The sequence below is a fragment of the Juglans microcarpa x Juglans regia genome, chromosome 8S (genome assembly GCF_004785595.1).
Source record: "Juglans microcarpa x Juglans regia isolate MS1-56 chromosome 8S, Jm3101_v1.0, whole genome shotgun sequence".
NCBI classification, from domain to species: Eukaryota; Viridiplantae; Streptophyta; class Magnoliopsida; order Fagales; family Juglandaceae; genus Juglans; species Juglans microcarpa x Juglans regia.
The window spans coordinates 15,649,769-15,668,740 of record NC_054609.1 but is presented as its reverse complement, the minus strand read 5'-3'; the positions used below and the strand labels follow the sequence as shown (position 1 = coordinate 15,668,740).

General features: G+C 33.5%; 2 protein-coding genes across 2 annotated transcripts; both read left to right on the top strand.

Moving 5' to 3' along the window:
- The first annotated feature begins 1,683 nt into the window (after positions 1 to 1,683).
- LOC121244079 (protein C2-DOMAIN ABA-RELATED 4-like) lies at positions 1,684 to 4,919 on the top strand. Its single transcript, XM_041142121.1, has 3 exons — positions 1,684 to 2,215; positions 3,462 to 3,557; positions 4,380 to 4,919. Exons 1-3 carry the CDS (start codon positions 2,066 to 2,068, stop codon positions 4,677 to 4,679), a joined length of 546 nt encoding a protein of 181 aa, XP_040998055.1. The 5' UTR covers positions 1,684 to 2,065; the 3' UTR covers positions 4,680 to 4,919.
- Positions 4,920 to 13,438: 8,519 nt separating this feature from the next.
- Positions 13,439 to 17,504, top strand: LOC121244078 (probable auxin efflux carrier component 1c). Its single transcript, XM_041142120.1, has 6 exons — positions 13,439 to 15,289; positions 15,429 to 15,672; positions 15,804 to 15,889; positions 16,246 to 16,403; positions 16,816 to 16,892; positions 16,999 to 17,504. The coding sequence occupies exons 1-6, from the start codon at positions 14,107 to 14,109 to the stop codon at positions 17,063 to 17,065; spliced, it is 1,815 nt and encodes a 604-aa protein (XP_040998054.1). The 5' UTR covers positions 13,439 to 14,106; the 3' UTR covers positions 17,066 to 17,504.
- The last annotated feature ends 1,468 nt before the right edge of the window (positions 17,505 to 18,972 follow it).

The following is an 18,972-nucleotide window of genomic DNA, read 5'->3' as shown; positions in this document are numbered from 1 at the left end:
AGTGAGGTCCATTAATAAAAAAAATTAATTTTTATGTGGACATCGTATTTATTTACTTTTTTTTTTTTTAAAAAATGTGCGGTATTTGCGCATTCTATTACTAAAATTATCATTTTTCATGAAAAAATAATTGAGACAATAGATAATGTGTGTTGCCATTGTTGTTGTTGCAACAATAATACTATTGAAATTTACTTCAACACCATTTTTATTTAAAAAAAAAAGCTCCAAACTATTCATTTTAAATATGTACAAGTTCTAATATGAAATATAAACCAGCACTTACCACTCATATGTATCACGTGAAAGAAGAAAAAGAAAAGGAGATAGGCTATAAGTTGTCTACCACAAGAAATAACCAAAAAACGTACTCACAAAAACATATCTAAAACAACAAAAGACAGAGAGAAAGCTGACTTCTTGTTATCTTGGGACTTGTACAGCTTATTACTATGCCATTGCTTCTGAATTCTAGGATGTTTTGTCCATTTTAGAGATTCACTGCAACAACCAATGCATTTGACATTTCCCTTTTGTACAAAATGATTGCATGTTTTTTTAACTTATTTTTTCAAATGATGCATGTGATTAATAAGAGCTCTTTGATCAGATTTCACATTATGTCCTTCATGTATGGACAAGTTCTATTATATTTTGTGACTTATCATACCTAATCACATGTTATTCACAATTTGTGGGTCGCGAAGAACATGATATCTTTGGTGTTGATGTTTAATCATCACCTAATGTTCAAAGTGCCAACAAAAATATGTTTGAGATGTCAAATTTAAATGTGAAATAATAGAAATGTGATTGCTTATAAAAATATCCAAAAATGCACTCAAAAAAAGAGTAATATTAAAGACAGTTCTAAAGTGTGCAAGTCCCGTAGCTCATTTAAAAGGAAAAAAAATAGAGTCTATCATTAAAAAATAATAACAATATCTTTTCTCAAGGTAACAACCAGTAGGATTGGGATATAAGGAGTTGATATCCATTGATAACCACAATAATACTAGAAATAAAAACAATCACAACAACAATACCAAATTCAAGAAAAAGAATGAGTTATTTTCTTCAATCTGTTTATCTTTGATTTATATTAATTATCTTTGTGACTTTGAACTATATATATATATATATATAGCTATGATACATATACCATTTTATGATCCATTCCATGTTAATATTTTCACATATTGTAATACATACTTCCTGTCTTTTCTTTTGGACATGCTATTTTTTAGAGTCTTGCTAGCGTTCTGTCCAGCTTTTACTGCTAAGCATGCCCTCTAGCATAAAATCACTTTTTTATTTTTATCATTTTTTATATATTTTTTAATATATTTAAATATTTTTAAAAATAAAAAATATACTAATATATTAATAATCACTTTCTTAATCATTAATAAAAAAATTTAAATACATAAACAGTTAAAATGTGAGTATAAATTCAGGCAACATACTAATATTTTCTTATTTTTTATACAACACGTGTGAAACTTATGGGGAGTATGTTGTCTCGAAATAGGGACGAAGAGCTATCTTTATTCTAGTTATATAATTAAAATCAGTAATGTAAATATTAGTTTTAATTAAATAAAAATAGCATATATTCATATTTTGAAAATATTTAATAATTAATTAAAGAAGTACTATGATCGGAAAAAGATGTATGGCCCAGGTGACTACGTTCTCACAGACACAGCATCATTCGCGGTCCGCAAACAACTCTTGTCCAACTGGCTATCAAACCGGCTACCGTATCTCCCGGTCACCTTCCTCGTATCTCCCGGTCACCTTCCTTTCTCTTTAATACAGGAGAGAAGCAGACCCTCCTCAGCTCGCTCTCTCTCTCTCTCCCTACCTCCCTCTCTTTCGAGTCTCCAATCTCCCTCCCAACACCCAACGTCTCAATCCCCGCACAAAGAGAATTGAAAAGTAATTATTTTTCGAGTTAGATCAGAAATTTTCTTTTTGGGTGTTAGAGATTAGGCCATTTGAGTTGGAGTACTGATTGGTCTAAGTCGGTGGGGGAGGAGGAGAGGGAGATATATAGCAGCAGATGAAGGATCATTCATCAACGACAACATCGTCGTCCCTAATGGAAAATTTGCTCGGACTCCTCAGAATCCGGGTCAAGCGTGGCGTCAATCTCGCCGTCCGCGACGTCTCAAGCAGCGATCCATACGTTGTCGTCAAGATGGCCAAACAGGTTCTTTCCGTTGTTACTTTCTTCTTTTTTCTTCCTCTTTCGATTGTCTTCTTTTCTTTTCTAGTTTTGTTGTTTAGAATCTGGGCACTTTATCGTGCGGGAGGAAAATACCTGAGGAAAACTATGTAATAGCTATTATTGTTCTTACTTTTCGTTTTCTGCACATTAATTGTTACAAGATCGATAAATTTCTCACCCAGAGTTAAGAAGAAAACGTTTGAGCTAGCTAGACCATGCATGCAGCAATTGGAATCTTATGAGAAGGATGTAACGTAATTATTCAATTTTTATTTTTTAATGATATCTTAACTTTTTATTTTTTGGTTAATAAATAAAGGAAAAAGGCAGGAGAAAGGCTCTTTAATCTTAACTCAAGAGTCAAGAAGGCTTTATTTTTTTCAATGGTCGTAAACGTGCGAAACCTTTGCAACAGCCTAAATTCGTAGTTATCTTGTCCACTTTTGTATCCCTCTTTCCTTGCTGGTCCTTCTCTTCACACGAGGGTGCAAAATGTGCTTGTTGCATGTTTTGGCATGGAAATGGCAGTAAGGTCGTCACAGATTTGGCAGTCCGAGATAGATGATCTTGGTAGTGATAGCACTCATCGTTCCCTATTGCTAGGCCCTCATAGTTTTGACATTTTACCTTCTTTTTTTTTTTTTCCTCTCTCTCTCTCTCTCTCTCTCTTTCTCCCCCTCCCTCCCTCCCTCTTTTTCAATGCTTTAAAAAACAAGAGCAGTTATTTTATTAATTTCTTAACCAAGACATCTTAACCATCTCCATTTAGTTTTTAAAAGTTTAGGGAATATAGTAAGTTTCTTGATTTTTGCTTTGGCATTTCGGATCAAACTTCATCTTAAGATCCCGATTTCATCGGACCAATGTGAATGATTGAACTTCTATGCTGTTTTCACAACAAAAACTGATGTCTACTAGAACCATTTCCTTGTCCGTTTAATTTTTTTGCCACATAGCTGCTCTGATTGCTTTCTGAAATGAGTACGATACTGGTAATGAATCTGAGTGCATAGAATCTATCTGCGGCTTGAAATTCTAGATTTATTATTATTTTTAAATACAATTTTTTGTTCCATACATTTATGGGTTAGTTGAGTAATATGTGGTCAGCAATTAGCAACACGGTTGTTTGTTTAAATGGTTTCATAAACTTCTACGTAGTCAGTCATTTTCAACTATTTTCTGTTCATTTCTTCTAATTGAATATAAGTGTGGACATTTGATGCAGAAACTGAAGACACGTGTTATTAAGAAGGACGTTAATCCTGAGTGGAATGAAGATCTAACTCTTTCTGTTACTGACCCTAATCTTCCAGTAAAGCTGGTAAGTGTTTTGTTCACTGCCACATGTATTGCATATGAAATCTAAATTAAACGACAGGCATTTTCATAATTTCATGTGTAAAAACAATAACCTTCATTTTTTATCTTTTTCCGTATTCTATCTGAAAATTATCTTGAGATAGACTAGTCCTTACAGTTATCTAGATGCTATCTGAAAAATATGTTTGGAAAATTTTAAGCTTCAGGATGTATTGTGCTCTGGATATTTGCATACACGATGAATTGTATGGTGACTTCACCTTTTAATGCTCCTCTTATAGTGCTTTTAGAATTTTGGGTGACTGGAGCAACATTCTGGAGCTCAACTTGTCCTGTACATGTATATATCTAAGCTAACTTGACTGCTGTCTGTTAGTTCCTTGAAGAATGCGGGACTCTAACTTGGTTATAAGACATATTTTATGATAAGCAACTAGTAATTAATTCATATGTCTAGTGGCTCCAGTCTCCTATATAGAATGCTTTCTCATACGTACTTTCCACCTTTTTTTATGATCATATCACATTTATAAAGCTTTACTGTAAAACTAGAAGGAAACCAACAAGTCAACTGGTTCGCTAGCCCAAAATCTGATGTAATAAAATCAACCTTTTAGGTCGAAATGACTTTTGTAGAGTAACATAGACTGGGAGCCAATGTCCTTTATGTCCTAGATGATGAAAAATATGGCAAATCCACTTTATGAATGTTCATTGTTTGGTGCTTCTATGTCTCCCCCCTCCCCTTCCTCCTTTTTCGATGTTGTTTCTAACGTTTTCCTCCTATTCGAATGTTGACAGTCATTGTTTCTTGTGATTGCAGACTGTTTATGACCATGACACATTCAGCAAAGATGACAAAATGGGAGATGCTGAATTTGACATCAAAGCGTACATAGATGCCTTGAGGATGAATTTGCAAGGCCTCCCAAATGGCACCATAATCTCAAGAGTACAGCCATGCAGGCAAAACTGTCTCGCTGAAGAGAGCTGCATAGTGTGGAACGAGGGCAAGGTGGTCCAAGATCTCTGCCTCAGATTGAGAAATGTGGAATGTGGGGAAGTGGAAATCCAATTGCAATGGATTGACCTTCCTGGTTCCAAGGGTTTAGAAAGTATGTGACTGCTCCTTTATGCAAAGTTTATGGGCTGGCCTTAAAGCTTCTACAACCCTGCGTCGGGTGAGCTTCACAGTTCATAGAAGTGTAATGAAGTGACCTTGTATTGGTCTTACTGTTACCCAAATTAATATTTTGTATGTTGCACAATCATCATATGCCCACTTTAGTAGTATTTCGATATTGTATTTACAAATTTTCAGTAAAAAATGAGATAAAGCTCATGAAGAAACATGTTCAATTTCTTTGTTTTTTCAACCGAAGTGTGGTTGATAAGCACGAGTTACAAGTAAGCGTTTCCTTTTACTTCTGTCATTGAAGTTGATCCTCTGTTTCTAAAAAAAACTTTAAACTATTTCACTACATTTACAATTTTTTAGTAATGCTTGGCTTACAAAATGTAAATAAGAAACTGACGTAATTATAGTATATTCATGCACTCCTTCAAATGTGTTCATGAACGTGCGTTGAGAAGAGATGCCCCGTTTGGATAGTGAAAACGTTTCATCTCATCTATATAATTTTTTAAAATTTTCACACAAAATATAATAAATAATTCAACCTTTTCAAATTACAAAATAATAATTATATTAAAAAATAATACTATAATAATATTTTATTTAACTTTTATTTAAAACTATTTAATCTTATTTCACTGTTCAAACCGAACCAAGAGTTTCGAACTTCCACAACAGTATAAGAGTTTTGTGCATTATTGTGTAATGTACAAAGAATTTGGGCTCTAGTGGGTCGAGCCAGCTCCTTATACAGTTATGCGTAATGGTTCTGGGCTTTTAGGCCTATAATACTTGGGCGGAGAGCTTCTAATGGAAAATGTTTTCGAGCCCTTTTAGATTTCAAACTAGATGAACCTTGTAAACCTCACTCGGAAAGTCCACTAATATCTTTGATGCATAGTACTGCTAGATATAAGTTTAAGACATTCAATTTCTTTAAATAAATAGGGCCTATTATTAATTTTTTTAGATGGTCCTCACTTTTTATTAAAGGGTTGGGCTTGCACAAATTACTTTCCTTTAGCCTTAAAAAAAAAAAAAAAAAAGAAAAAGAAAAAAACTTTCCTTTAGGGCAATATCTGGTTTTTAAAAGAAAAATACTTTAACTATAAATGGATTATATAAAAGTAATTCCACAAACTGGCGTAATTCCGTATGATTTGTTAGATTGTAAAGTTACTTTTATTGTAAAGTAAATCTAACTGATTACATGAAACTACGTCAATTTGTAGAACTATTTTTCTATAATCTCTTTGTAGCTATAACAGTCATCTTTTGAAAATCAATACCACGTTGCTAAAAAAATCTTAACAGAATATAAGGTTTTAAAAATCTCAACTATTTTTGAAAAAAAAAAATTAAGGACTTAGGTGTATGGCGATCTTTGGACATTAGTAGAGAGAGGAGACAAGTACCATTAGGTCGGAAGACGATCGGCAAGTGATAGTCTCCTTGACCCCTAAGAATTGAACAAACTTTTTGGTTCACTAGTTAACATCAATGGATTCCATTTCTCTTTTTATTTTTCTTTCCTTGCCTCCAAAGTCTCTTTCATGCATGTATGATTAAGAGAATTGGAGTAACAAAAATTATTATTATTATTATTTCAATCCACTCAACATTCAATCCACTTGCAATGGTAGGGTAAACAATCTTTCAATGTGGAACCCAGCCCTAGTTTCTTCATCTAGTCCATCTCTAGATATGGGCCCATGCACAGCTCTATTGTCATTTGTCACCATAAACTTTTTCTTCTAGGCCATCCATTTTATATCAGACACAAAGATAGCACACAAAAATAAACTCACACACTGATAAATTTTTATGTGATCTGTTATATCTATTTTATAATAAAAATAATTTTAGAATATGACGTATTACATTAAGTCATATCAGTTTGTTGGTTTACTTTTGTATAATTCCTTTTGGCTAAAGTATTTATCTTTCTTTGGCATTAATACTCCATAAGGATTTGGAAAGAACCAATACGGATGTTGGGATGCTTTGGCTTGTTCCATTGCAATATTATATGATCACGAAAACTGAATATTTCACATATTACTACTCCAACCTATTTCAAAACTCATGATTTTGAAAAGAAAAATTATATTTATGCCAACAAAATATCGATGTGAAAGTCTTTTACATCAATTAACATAAAATAATATTTATATTTTACTTTCTAGCCAAAATATAAAGAATCTCACATGTTTTTGTGAGTAGCAAAATCCCATAATTTATAGAATTTTGTAGTATAATGGTTTTTTGAATTCGTGACTTTTCAATTATCCAGTTTTGTTCTTGATAAACACAACAGAATTTCACAATTATTTTTTATAAAATTATATTTTAATTAAGAGATATTTGTATAAAATAACTTACAAAAATAGCGACATTTTACAAAATTAATTATAAAGAATAGCTGTCCTTGATTTGAGGGCCAATCGCATTGCTCAATAAAACACATGCGTGTGATATTAAATATTGGTCAATTTCTATGCAATTAAACGCATATATTTATGTAGATAATTCTCTTCGACTCCCCAAGCAATTAGGTCAATGCATGTTGGCTCTTTTGAACAACTAAATTAATGTGCTCTCCACACAAAATCAATGCCCCGTTCTCCATCAAAGTAGAATTTCGCTCCTAAGCGAAAAAGGCGATGGGGGCGACCAGCGTAGCAACCTTCCCTGGACGTGATCATAGGAGTCCTTCCCTGCTGCAGAATGTCCAAATTTGAATCATAACTACTGCCCTAAGGACGAGCCTATCACCACAGCACCGCCAAATTATCAAGCTAGTCCAAAACTTATCCCATAACTCAAACGTCAGGCTTTACTACCACAAGTGGTTTCAACTTACGTCCTGACTCGAACTCTTGACCTCAAAGTCATGAAATATTAGCTCATACCAACAGAGCTACTACCTTAGTGGTAGATAACATCATTTCTAACATTTAATTTGTACATTTTATAGACTTTTAATTTGCACATTTTAAATTTTTATTTTAAGAAATTTCTTTTCATCCCATGAAAATGGGTTTGGCTTATAATTTACACATAGGGATCTCATTCAGCAATATATAGCATGTGTTTAAAAAGAGGCAATCCATTAATTAAATTAGTTTATCTATTTATTAATGTTCTTTTGTCTATTAAATTAGCTCCATAAAAACGATCATTTTATAATGTGTAATGTTTTAATTTCTCACATTTTCCAACCCAGAAAAAGAACAATTGATTCCGGTCGAACAAAAAACTGAAATGAAAGGAATGATCCCAGTCTTTCTTGTTTGTCAATTGTTGGTCATTTTGTTATTTGTTCTTTTGTTTTTGTAATTATTCTTCACTTAAAAAAAACAATAGTAAGATAAATTATTAAGAACAGAGTATTGCTACTAGGCCATATGAAACTTACCGCTCAAGATGTCGAGTTGTCGACTCTCTTGAGGTGACATGTGGCGCTCCACGGGTTATTATAAAAAAAACATATTTAAAATAAAAAAACATTCGAAAACACAAAAGCGGAAAACTGAAAGTCTATGTTCTCTCTATTCCTTTTGTATTTATTTATTTTTTATTTCTTAATAAACCATGTGGCAATATGTGGTGGTGCCATGTCAAGAGATATTTGAGCAGTCATTTGAGCAGACAATTGTCCATAACTGTTTATTTCTCTTATAATTATGCAAAAATAGGGAGATGCGCATATTTCCTGCAATTTGCAAAGAAGCCACCATAAATTTTATGGTCCTATTATATGAAAAGTTTATATATATGACTATCCCTATTATAACTCTCAAGAAAATATTTTCTTGGCTCGTTTGTCAAGAAATGGATGAATCGCGATCTCTGGTTTTGGATTAAGATGGTTACATATTAGATGAATAGTCAAATATCTTAGTAGAACATGATTTAGGTCTGGTTTGATAATGAAACCATCTCAATTCATCTAATTATTATAATTTTTTTAAATTTTTAAATAAAATATAATAAAAATTCAATTTTTTCAAAACTTAAAATAAAGATAATATTAGAAAATAATATTTTAATAATAATTTACTCGACTTTCAACTTTCATTCCATTTCATCGATCACTAATCAAAAGCCTTAGTCAATTAAAAAATGAAAATTATGGTTGTCTCTCAATATGACCTCGCAAAAAGAAATGGTGGAGAGAGTGCTATTCCATTTATTCTTCTTCGTCTTGAACTTTATCATCTTTAAATACATCGATTAATGTAACACATTTTTTTTTTTTATACAACATTTTAAATGACTTTCAATTATTTAAATAAAAACTACTTAAAAAACAAAATATTTACCTATTGTTTAGACAAAATATAAATGATTAAAATACCATATGAAATTGTCACTTGTTCCAAAAGTTTAATATAATAGTTGGAAAGATGTAGGCTTTAATAATTTTTATATATTAAAGAATATATAAATTAAAATAAAGTGTAGGATGAGAGTTTGAACTTAATATCTCTGGTTTGATATTACGTGAAATTACCGTTTGCTCAAAGATTTTAAGTTGATGAAAAGAAATAGATTCTAATCACTTATATTCTATCTTAAATTTCGAGAAAAAAAAATTGCTCTAGTAATTTAAGAAAAAGAATTACTACAGATATAAAAAGATTACATAAAAGTAAATCTATAAACTGATATGACTTTATGATATCCATTAGATCTATTTTACAATAAAAATAATTTTACAATCTGACGCATCACATCAAGACACGTCAGTTTGTGAGTTTACTTTTGTATAATATTTTTATACCTATTTAAAAAATCTAAAAAGATGTTAACGACAAATGCAAAGCAAAAAGACAAACAAATAATTAATTAAACAAATCAAGTGCACGCATTGCCTTTAAATACTCATAGAAAACATAAACCCTATAGCAGTGCGTGCAGTTAAGCATGGTGTTTGGTGTTTCGAATTTGAACTGACTGACACGCCAATCCCTGTCCCATATATACATGATTTTGCTTTTATTCTTTCTTTGCCACCCCAAACCCTTCATCATTAACTTCAACGCATGCTTGTTTCTCATGTGTTTTTAGCACTTCTAGGGTGGATTATCTATCCATCTTCTCTCCAATATTGAAGAAAACCTTAATTTATTTTCTCTCAAGCCAATCATATCTTAACGTGCTAATATTTGCAAATAATTTTGTCGTTCTTGTGAGTGTTGAGATCGAGGAGGATAGATGCATTCATTTCCATTTTTTTAAAATCTTTAATTCCAAACCTATATTAATCTTAGGCTCATTTGCACTGATCTCCAAGTGGATATATTAATATATATCCTTTTGCATTCTTCTTTTCCCCATTATTTTGGTTCTTTCTATTTACTAATTAGATTTCGAAATAAACTTTTATGAGACATTTCACCTATTATATATAATTATTGAAAAATTTTTAATTTTTGTTTTAAATGAACTTGATATATCAAATTATAAGTGATTTAACTAAAAAATATATAAATCCATGACATGTTTAAGTATATAACTATAAAAAAAATAACACTTATTTGCGGCAAGTATTTGCGACGGATAGGCGTTTTTCTTGTAATTATATTTTCGAATCAAATATGCAATGTAATCCCTTAACAAACTTATCATCATCATCTTCATATATTGTAGTATAGTAAGTTTTATCACCTCGCTATTATCATTGAGTAATGCTAGACATAGATCCGTTTAGATAATGAGATGAGATGATTTTAGATGAAAGTTAAATAAAATATTATTAGAATATTATTTTTTAATATTATTAATATTTTAGAATTTGAAAAAGTTGAATTGTTTTTTATATTTTATGTGAGAATTTGAGAAAGTTGTAATAATGAGATGAGATGAAACTATTTCTGTATCCAAACGAGGCCTAGTGTTAGGGTGTGAAAATTTCATAAACTCACTAAAAAAAGTGCGACATACCATTAGAAAAGAGATTTTTTCATATTGGTCCAAAAGAGATTTTTTCACACTGATCCCAAATTTATCTATTTTTTTTTTTAAATGAGTGTACAAGTCATAAATTTACAAATTTAAAACGGTACAAGTCATTTTCCATTAAATCATTTCATTACGATTATTCTTTGCACTTTATCTATATATCTCTCTACTAAAATGCAAAAATATATATAAATTATCATATATATGAATGAGTGAATGAATGTTTCAATCTAGTGGGGGAACAAGAGACCAGATATTGGAAGACATGCATCAAGTTTATATGGTATGCGTTCCTTCGATACTTAAGGTAGCTAGTATGAAAATAATTTATAACTATAGAGAAAAAAAAATTATTTATTTATTTATTTTGTTCCCTGTCTTCTACATATCTTACATAGTCTACATATTTATGTGCATGGCATTGACATCCATATTCATCACTCGAGATGTGGCGACAGGTTGTAATTAAACCGTTGAATATGACAATCTCATCACTCTCATATCATAATCGTGCCGATGGATTTTAATTTTTAAAAATATTTTTGCAACTCTGTTTTAAATGGAATATGTTTTTATAAAATATAGTTATAACAGTATCAGTATTTTCATAAATACTATCTGTTTAAGATTAAATTGTAAAAGAAATTGTAAAATATATTTTGATTTAATTCTTATTTGAGAGTTCACATTGTTCTCGCTACTCTTGAGTAAAATTTTATAATATGTTTTCTATTGGGGTTGTCTCACATCTCTTGTGGAAAGTGTTAGTGGTCAGTTTATAAGTGTGAAGAAAAATCTCACCTCTTAAACTAGCTTTTGGGGTTGAGAAACGCCCAAAACCACTCAACACTGGTATTAGAGCCCAGGTTTACCAACAACCTTAGGCCCAACAGTCTGTAAAAGAAACGGGTTGTCAATGTTCTAACCCAAGGCCCGATGTGTAAGAGAGAGATTGTTAGGGTTGTCCCATATTGGTTGTGGAATGAGCTGGTGGTCAGTTTATAAGTGTAAGGGAAAGCCTCAACAATGAATACTATAGGAACATCTATGAACTTTGGCCTTGAAAACTTAGGCCCGGTTTAGATGCCCTATCTCATCTAAACTGTACGACATGCTTCGTCTGCCTATCCAAACTGCAGAATATAGAGTTTTGTCTCATCTCTAATTTTTCAACCACCGCTACAGTTCTCCACAATAATGCTATAGTACCGCTACAGTACTGCTACAAAGTTTCATCTGCTTTTACAGTACTGCTACAGTAAGACTAACTATCACTTTTTTAATATACATAATTATCTATTAGAATTTTTTTATTTTATTGTAATATATAATTATAAAAACATATTTAGAATTTTATAAAATATAGTATAAGAAATTGGGCAGAATAATTTTGTTTAACAAATAAACGCTTTCATATTTGGGAAGATTGAAATAATCACGATCAACTACAAAATATATATTTCGGGAAAGTCAAAATATTTATAGGTTTTTAAATTAATAATAAATATTACTTATTTTTAATATATTCATAATATTTTCCACCCAATAATTAAAAATACTTTTCAATAATTGGCGGGACCCATCGCTTTATCAAATTCCTAAAAAGTTAAAACTATCTCATTTCATCTCACTATCTAAACACACTCATTTTTACAAAATATCTTATCTCACCTTACTATCTAAACACACTTACAAACAATCTCATCTATATTAACTCAAAAATTTTACTACTATTTAAAATATCTTATCTCATTTTAGTTAAACAACGTAACCAAACGAGGCCTAGTGGGATGGTTTTGATGTACCAACAACAAAAATTTTCATGATGGGGATTTCAACTTTCATGTTTTTAGAGTGTTTCATTTAACCGTATCACAGACATTACGAACCATCTAACTATTGGAATACCTGAAAGTAGAACATACAAAATAATTGTTCAAAAATATTGGTGCTCTTGCGATCGAAGACCAAAAGATTGTCTATATCAAACATGGGTCCATTACAGGTTTTATAGTGTTAAGAACTTGTTATCAAGTATGTTAATTAAGCCTCGGTTTGAAAACTTATCTCAACTTATTTCATCTCATCATTGTAACTTTTTTCAAATTTTTACATAAAATATAATAAACAATTCAACTTTTTCAAATCTCAAAATAATAATAATAATATTAAAAAATAATATTATAATAATATTTTATTCAACTCATCTAAAACCATCTCAACTCATCTATGAATTCAAACAGGTAAGTTTTACATATGATTTACAAAACATCCATTCAACACCTCCTATCTGTGATGTTGGAGTCTTTGGAAATGGGAGACAGATTTCTTTACTTCCATAAACCCCCCTTTTACTTTTGATACACATGTAACACAAGATCAGATCGAAGATCTCAGATCTCTCATGTAACCACAAACAAATCCTAACTCAATTAATGATGCTGATCAAAAGATAACTATTTCAGGTACAATCAAAAGAAGGCTGCCAAATGAAGAGGATCCCAGTTGAGTTAAGTTATAGGCTATAGCTTGACACGAATAGGAAAGGTGTGGCGCTATGCAGCAGCAGCCTAATTAAACCGTCGAGTCAATGCCTGGATTTTAACGCTTTGAGTTGGAGGCTTTGCAATTGCCAAGTATTAGGATACGGTTAGGAATGGACAATTTAGGGTCCACGTGAAGGTATCACTCTCCCCATCCATCACTGCTTCCCATAATGATGATAATTTCACCTATGAAACACCCAACTTCAAAAAGATCACTTGAAAATTGGGGTTTTTTTTTGCAAAATTGCTAGAAAACTTTGACAGATAGAAGGAATAGAACACAAACATGTGGCCATAGCTCATCTACAGCCCATGAGCATGAGAGCGAATCCAAGAAGAAAGAGGGTAGGGCTCTTTACAAAGCCTTAAAAAAGCTCTACAAACAGGTGCTTAGGGACACCCAACCAAAATGCCTTTTCTCTACTTTATGCAACCAGTAGTCCCATAGAAGATAGAGCCACACACCAAAATCCAAGTTATCAAATACCACCCCCCCTCTCTCTCTCTCTCTCTCTCTCTCTCTCTCTATCTTTCTCTCTCTCCCCAAAAACCCAAATCCAAACATAACTCAATTCAAAAGGGAAACAAAACAAAGCAAAATAAAGAAAGCAAGAAACTGTGTGTGCGTGCTTTGGGGACTGCAAGTGCAAGCTTGTTCGCAACTCTCAAAGCTGAAAAACTATTTGCTGTATTCTGCTTATTACCCACTACCCCAGAAAGAAAACCAAAACACATGCTCGTTCATTTCCCCAACTCTTTTTATCATCACATCCACCACCAAAATCTCCTTCTTCCTCTTCCTCCTACTTCCTCAACTTTCATCCGATCTTTTTGAACTTCACCTTCTTCCTCAGGTGTTGGAAACTTTTTGTTGAATTGGGTAATACAAGGAATTAGCAAATATGATCTCGCTAATAGACTTCTACCATGTTATGACTGCAATGGTGCCACTTTACGTGGCCATGATCTTAGCCTACGGCTCAGTGAAATGGTGGAAGATCTTCACCCCAGACCAGTGTTCCGGTATCAACCGGTTTGTCGCTCTCTTTGCAGTCCCTCTCCTCTCGTTTCACTTCATCTCCACCAACGATCCGTACACCATGAACTTGAGGTTTATTGCTGCTGATACCCTCCAAAAGCTCATCGTTTTAGCTGCCCTTGCGGTTTGGACTAAGGTGAGCAAAAGGGGCTGCTTGGAATGGGCAATTACTCTGTTCTCAGTCTCAACTCTACCAAACACTTTGGTCATGGGCATCCCTTTGCTCAAAGGAATGTATGGTGACTTTTCTGGAAGTTTGATGGTCCAAATTGTGGTCCTTCAGTGCATCATTTGGTACACTTTGATGCTCTTCTTATTTGAATTCAGAGGCGCCAGATTGCTCATCTCTGAGCAGTTCCCAGACACTGCGGGCTCCATTGTCTCAATCCATGTTGACTCTGACATCATGTCACTTGATGGAAGGCAGCCTCTAGAAACCGAAGCTGAAATCAAAGAAGATGGAAAGCTTCATGTCACTGTAAGAAAATCTAATGCTTCAAGATCAGATATCTTCTCAAGAAGGTCACAAGGTTTGTCATCCACAACTCCCAGACCCTCCAATCTAACCAATGCAGAGATATACTCCTTGCAATCCTCAAGAAACCCCACTCCAAGAGGTTCTAGTTTCAATCACACAGATTTCTACTCCATGATGGCTGGTGGGAGGAACTCAAACTTTGGTGCCTCTGATGTTTATGGCCTCTCAGCGTCACGAGGGCCAACACCAAGGCCTTCGAATTACGAGGAAGATGGTGGCGTCAGTGGCAAGCCGAGGTTCCATTACCATGCTGGCACTGGTGGGGCAGGGCATTACCCCGCACCAAACCCGGGCATGTTCTCACCAACGGGATCAAAAAATGTTGGTGCTAATGCAAATGCAAAGAAGCCAAATGGCCAAGCTCAACAGAAGAGCGAGGATGGTGCAAGGGATCTCCATATGTTTGTTTGGAGCTCTAGTGCTTCTCCTGTTTCAGATGTCTTTGGAGGGCATGAATATGTTGCTCATGATCAGAAAGAAGTGAGAATGGGCGCTTCTCCAGGAAAAGGTAGTTTCTTAATATTCACTTCTGTTTCTTATAGAAAAGCATTTGAAGATTCATTTCGTTCTTGTTTCTTTTTACTTTCCAGCATCTGTTAAATGAGGTTTTAATCGTTGATCCTTTTGTTTTGCATTTGGATTATCAGTGGAGGGTCATAGAGAGACTCAGGACTATTTAGAGAGAGACGAGTTCAGCTTTGGGAACAGAGGTTTGGAAGGAGAAATGAACAATCTTGAAGCTGAGAAAGTGGGAGATGGAAAACCCAAAACCATGCCTCCAGCAAGTGTCATGACTAGGCTTATACTCATCATGGTTTGGAGAAAGCTGATCAGAAACCCCAACACATACTCCAGTTTAATTGGCCTTACTTGGTCTCTAGTCTCATTCAGGTATCTGTCGTTTCTTCTCAGTCCAAACCATGAAAATCTCAAGTATTTTTAGTTTCCAGTTTATGAATTCTATTTATATTTATGCTTATATATCTATATATATTTTGATCATTTTGCATATTTCCTTGCAGGTGGAATATTGAAATGCCTGCCATCGTAGCAAAGTCCATTTCCATACTGTCAGATGCAGGGCTTGGCATGGCTATGTTCAGTCTTGGTCAGTACCAACACCCGCCTTGTATTACAGATTTGCTATAAAATATTTCCCCATTCTCTCATATTTTTTTGGCAAGTCAGTGTCTCATATTTCATTATTAGAAGTATTCAGAAAGCAAGCAAAAACCAGTAAACAAAAGCAAAATAAAGAAAAACGACAGTGTTGTTATGATAATGTCTTGGTTCCTTTATGGATTTGGACTATACGTTGTCTTTCACTTTTTGCCGTGTCTATGTTGGGATCGATATCATGTGTGGCGATGAGTAGGAGTGTTGGTGATGATGTGATCACTGATGAAGGAAGGTTGGTGATGGGCATGCTGATGTTTTCTTTTTTCTTTTGTATGTGAATGACAGGTCTGTTCATGGCTTTGCAACCGAGGATCATAGCATGTGGGAATTCCATTGCAGCTTTTGCTATGACTATTAGATTCCTTGCAGGTCCAGCTGTCATGGCAGCAGCTTCCATTGCTGTTGGCCTTAAGGGCGTTCTCTTACACGTTGCCATTGTCCAGGTCACCTCTCCCTCCCTCTCTCTCTTCTGCCTCTTCCTGACAAAAATCAATCCTTCTTAACTACATAAGCTCGAAAAACTCCCCATTGAAAAAGTATTATATATATATATATATATTGATCTTGATAAGATTCTTTATGCTTTTTCCAGTAAAAGTTTTGCATATGATATTATAATCACAGAACCACGTTTGAGTCTTCAGAGTTTTTATTTTCTAAGACTTTCCTGGAAAATCCATAACATGTGCTGGAAAGAGCAATGGGAATAAAGCAGTGAGCTTAGTACATTGTCCAACCATTATTAAGAACTTGTTTGGCAGAGGGAAGGTGTTAATGAACAACAAATATCTGTACCATTATTAACATGTTTTTTTGCCCCTGATCATGTTCCCTGGATTGCCAAACAAATCACAGGCAGCTCTCCCACAAGGAATTGTCCCCTTTGTCTTTGCCAAGGAGTACAATGTACATCCTGACATTCTCAGCACAGCGTGAGTATATATTTTCCTGACACTTTAAAATCCTTAGATTTTTCTCCTACATTCTTTTTGTGTGTCATGTGCTGAGGGATTTGTCTTTTTTTTTTTTTTTTTGCAGTGTTATATTTGGGATGCTAATTGCATTGCCCATAACCCTTGTCTACTATATTTTGTTGGGGCTATGAATCGGTGGAAATCATAAGAGAACAGGGCATGCATCCATGAAAGCTCAAGCAGGCCAATGTAGTTCAATGAAAAGCCTGACAGATGATGGTTAAAATCAAAAGCATAATGAGGAATAGGATCGGAGAATGATGAATCTTTTCTTTTGAATTCATGTCTTGGTAGTAAAATTGTAAAATCATGTTTGTAGTCAATTTACATATATATATTAAAAAAAATGTTGCTTTAGTTAATTATAAACCAGAATTTCCTTCTGTTCTCTTCCTAGAATTTAGCCTTTCAGAAAAAGCAACAGAAAAGAAAGAAGAAAAAGGAAAAGAAAAAGGAAAGGAGGAAAGGAAAGTGAGTGGATGTAATGATGCCCTCATGTTATAATTGTCTAATGCTCTACTTGAATGAATGAATGCTAGCTGAGGTTTCAAGCTTTCTTTTCTTTGACCATTTTGTTTGTTTACTGAGTTTTGCTATTTATAAATTGACATGTAAAACATACACAGAACTAGTACTTACTGTATTTGGTAAGTTTCTATATCAATTATGTCGTATATTTGTTGTGTCAATAAGCAGACTCGCAAATTGGTTTTTTCCTACCACAATTTACTAGTGATACATGCAAACTTGTACCTAATCAGAGTTTTGGGTGAGGTAAATTTAGGCCCTGTTTGGATACAGAGATGGTTTCATCTCATCATTACAACTTTTTCAAATTTTGAAGACCCGTTTCTCATCTCATCTCACTATCCAAACGAGCCATAATCAAATTTGAAGACCCGTTTCTTCGTTCACAACTTGTTAACCAATAAGTCAAAAGTCGAGAAAGTTGATTCCAGTTATATCTAATCCCATATATAAGCCTTACTTTTTATGAAGATTACTTGGGCCTTCTAGCTAATTGATAAGAAAGAAATATTGAGGGATTTAGGGAGGTTTTTGAGGGCTATATTATGGATGCTAGCTATGGTTTTCAGAAGGTAAATTAAGCAGATAGTGCAGAAAGGGACCCTCCATTATAAGATGGGGTTTGATTTGATTTAGACCTCTTTGGAATATTGGGGGACAATGGTCACAATCCAAAGTTTCTCTTCCTTTTTATTTTTCTCTCGTCCCTCTCATTCTTTTTTAGTTACACAATGCCTTTTCTTGACAACTTTGCTTTTCACTGTTGGTCTATGTTTGGTGCTTTGGATGACATCCTTTTTAACTCTTATGAATTACCAAAAATAAAAAAGGTTAAATAGAGGAAGGTCTCTTCCTATTGGTCATTCAATACATGATATCTTTTTAATGAAGTACTTCCTTTATTTTATTTATCTAATTTTTCGAGAGTATATATGGGGAATATTCTCATTCAATATTATAATTGAGACTTGGTTTAATTTGGTTTTAAAGATACATATTAATACTTTATAAACACCATATATAAAGTATTTTGGTTCATGTGTTGAGACTAATATCAATATCATTAGTAATGGAAGCTAGGTCGGATATCGATACAAGACGGACGTTGGTGGGGGGAGAGAGCAGAGGCTCATGAGGAAGCCATACACAGGCCAGGTCCCCCAAAAATCTTGAAAACCCACCATCCCTGATCTTGTGATGATCCCTCCGTGAAAAATTTATTTTAAAAACTCTAATTTTTGTCCCCTATAATTTAAATTAACTCCCTTTGCCTCTTGAAATTATAAAATGTAGATTGCATTTTTGTTGGATTTGTGGAGTCTAGTTTATTCTTGTGGCAACCAGATTTGGCCTAAGTCTTGTGTGGGTATCGCCCTTGGGAAAATTTTTGTGTGACGTAAGAAACGCCAGACAAAAAGTAAGCTCAGATAGAGAGTTCGCTCGAAATTCGTTCAAATGAATAAAGCATAATTGAAAAATTAGGACTTATGCTGTGTAACCCATTATATAT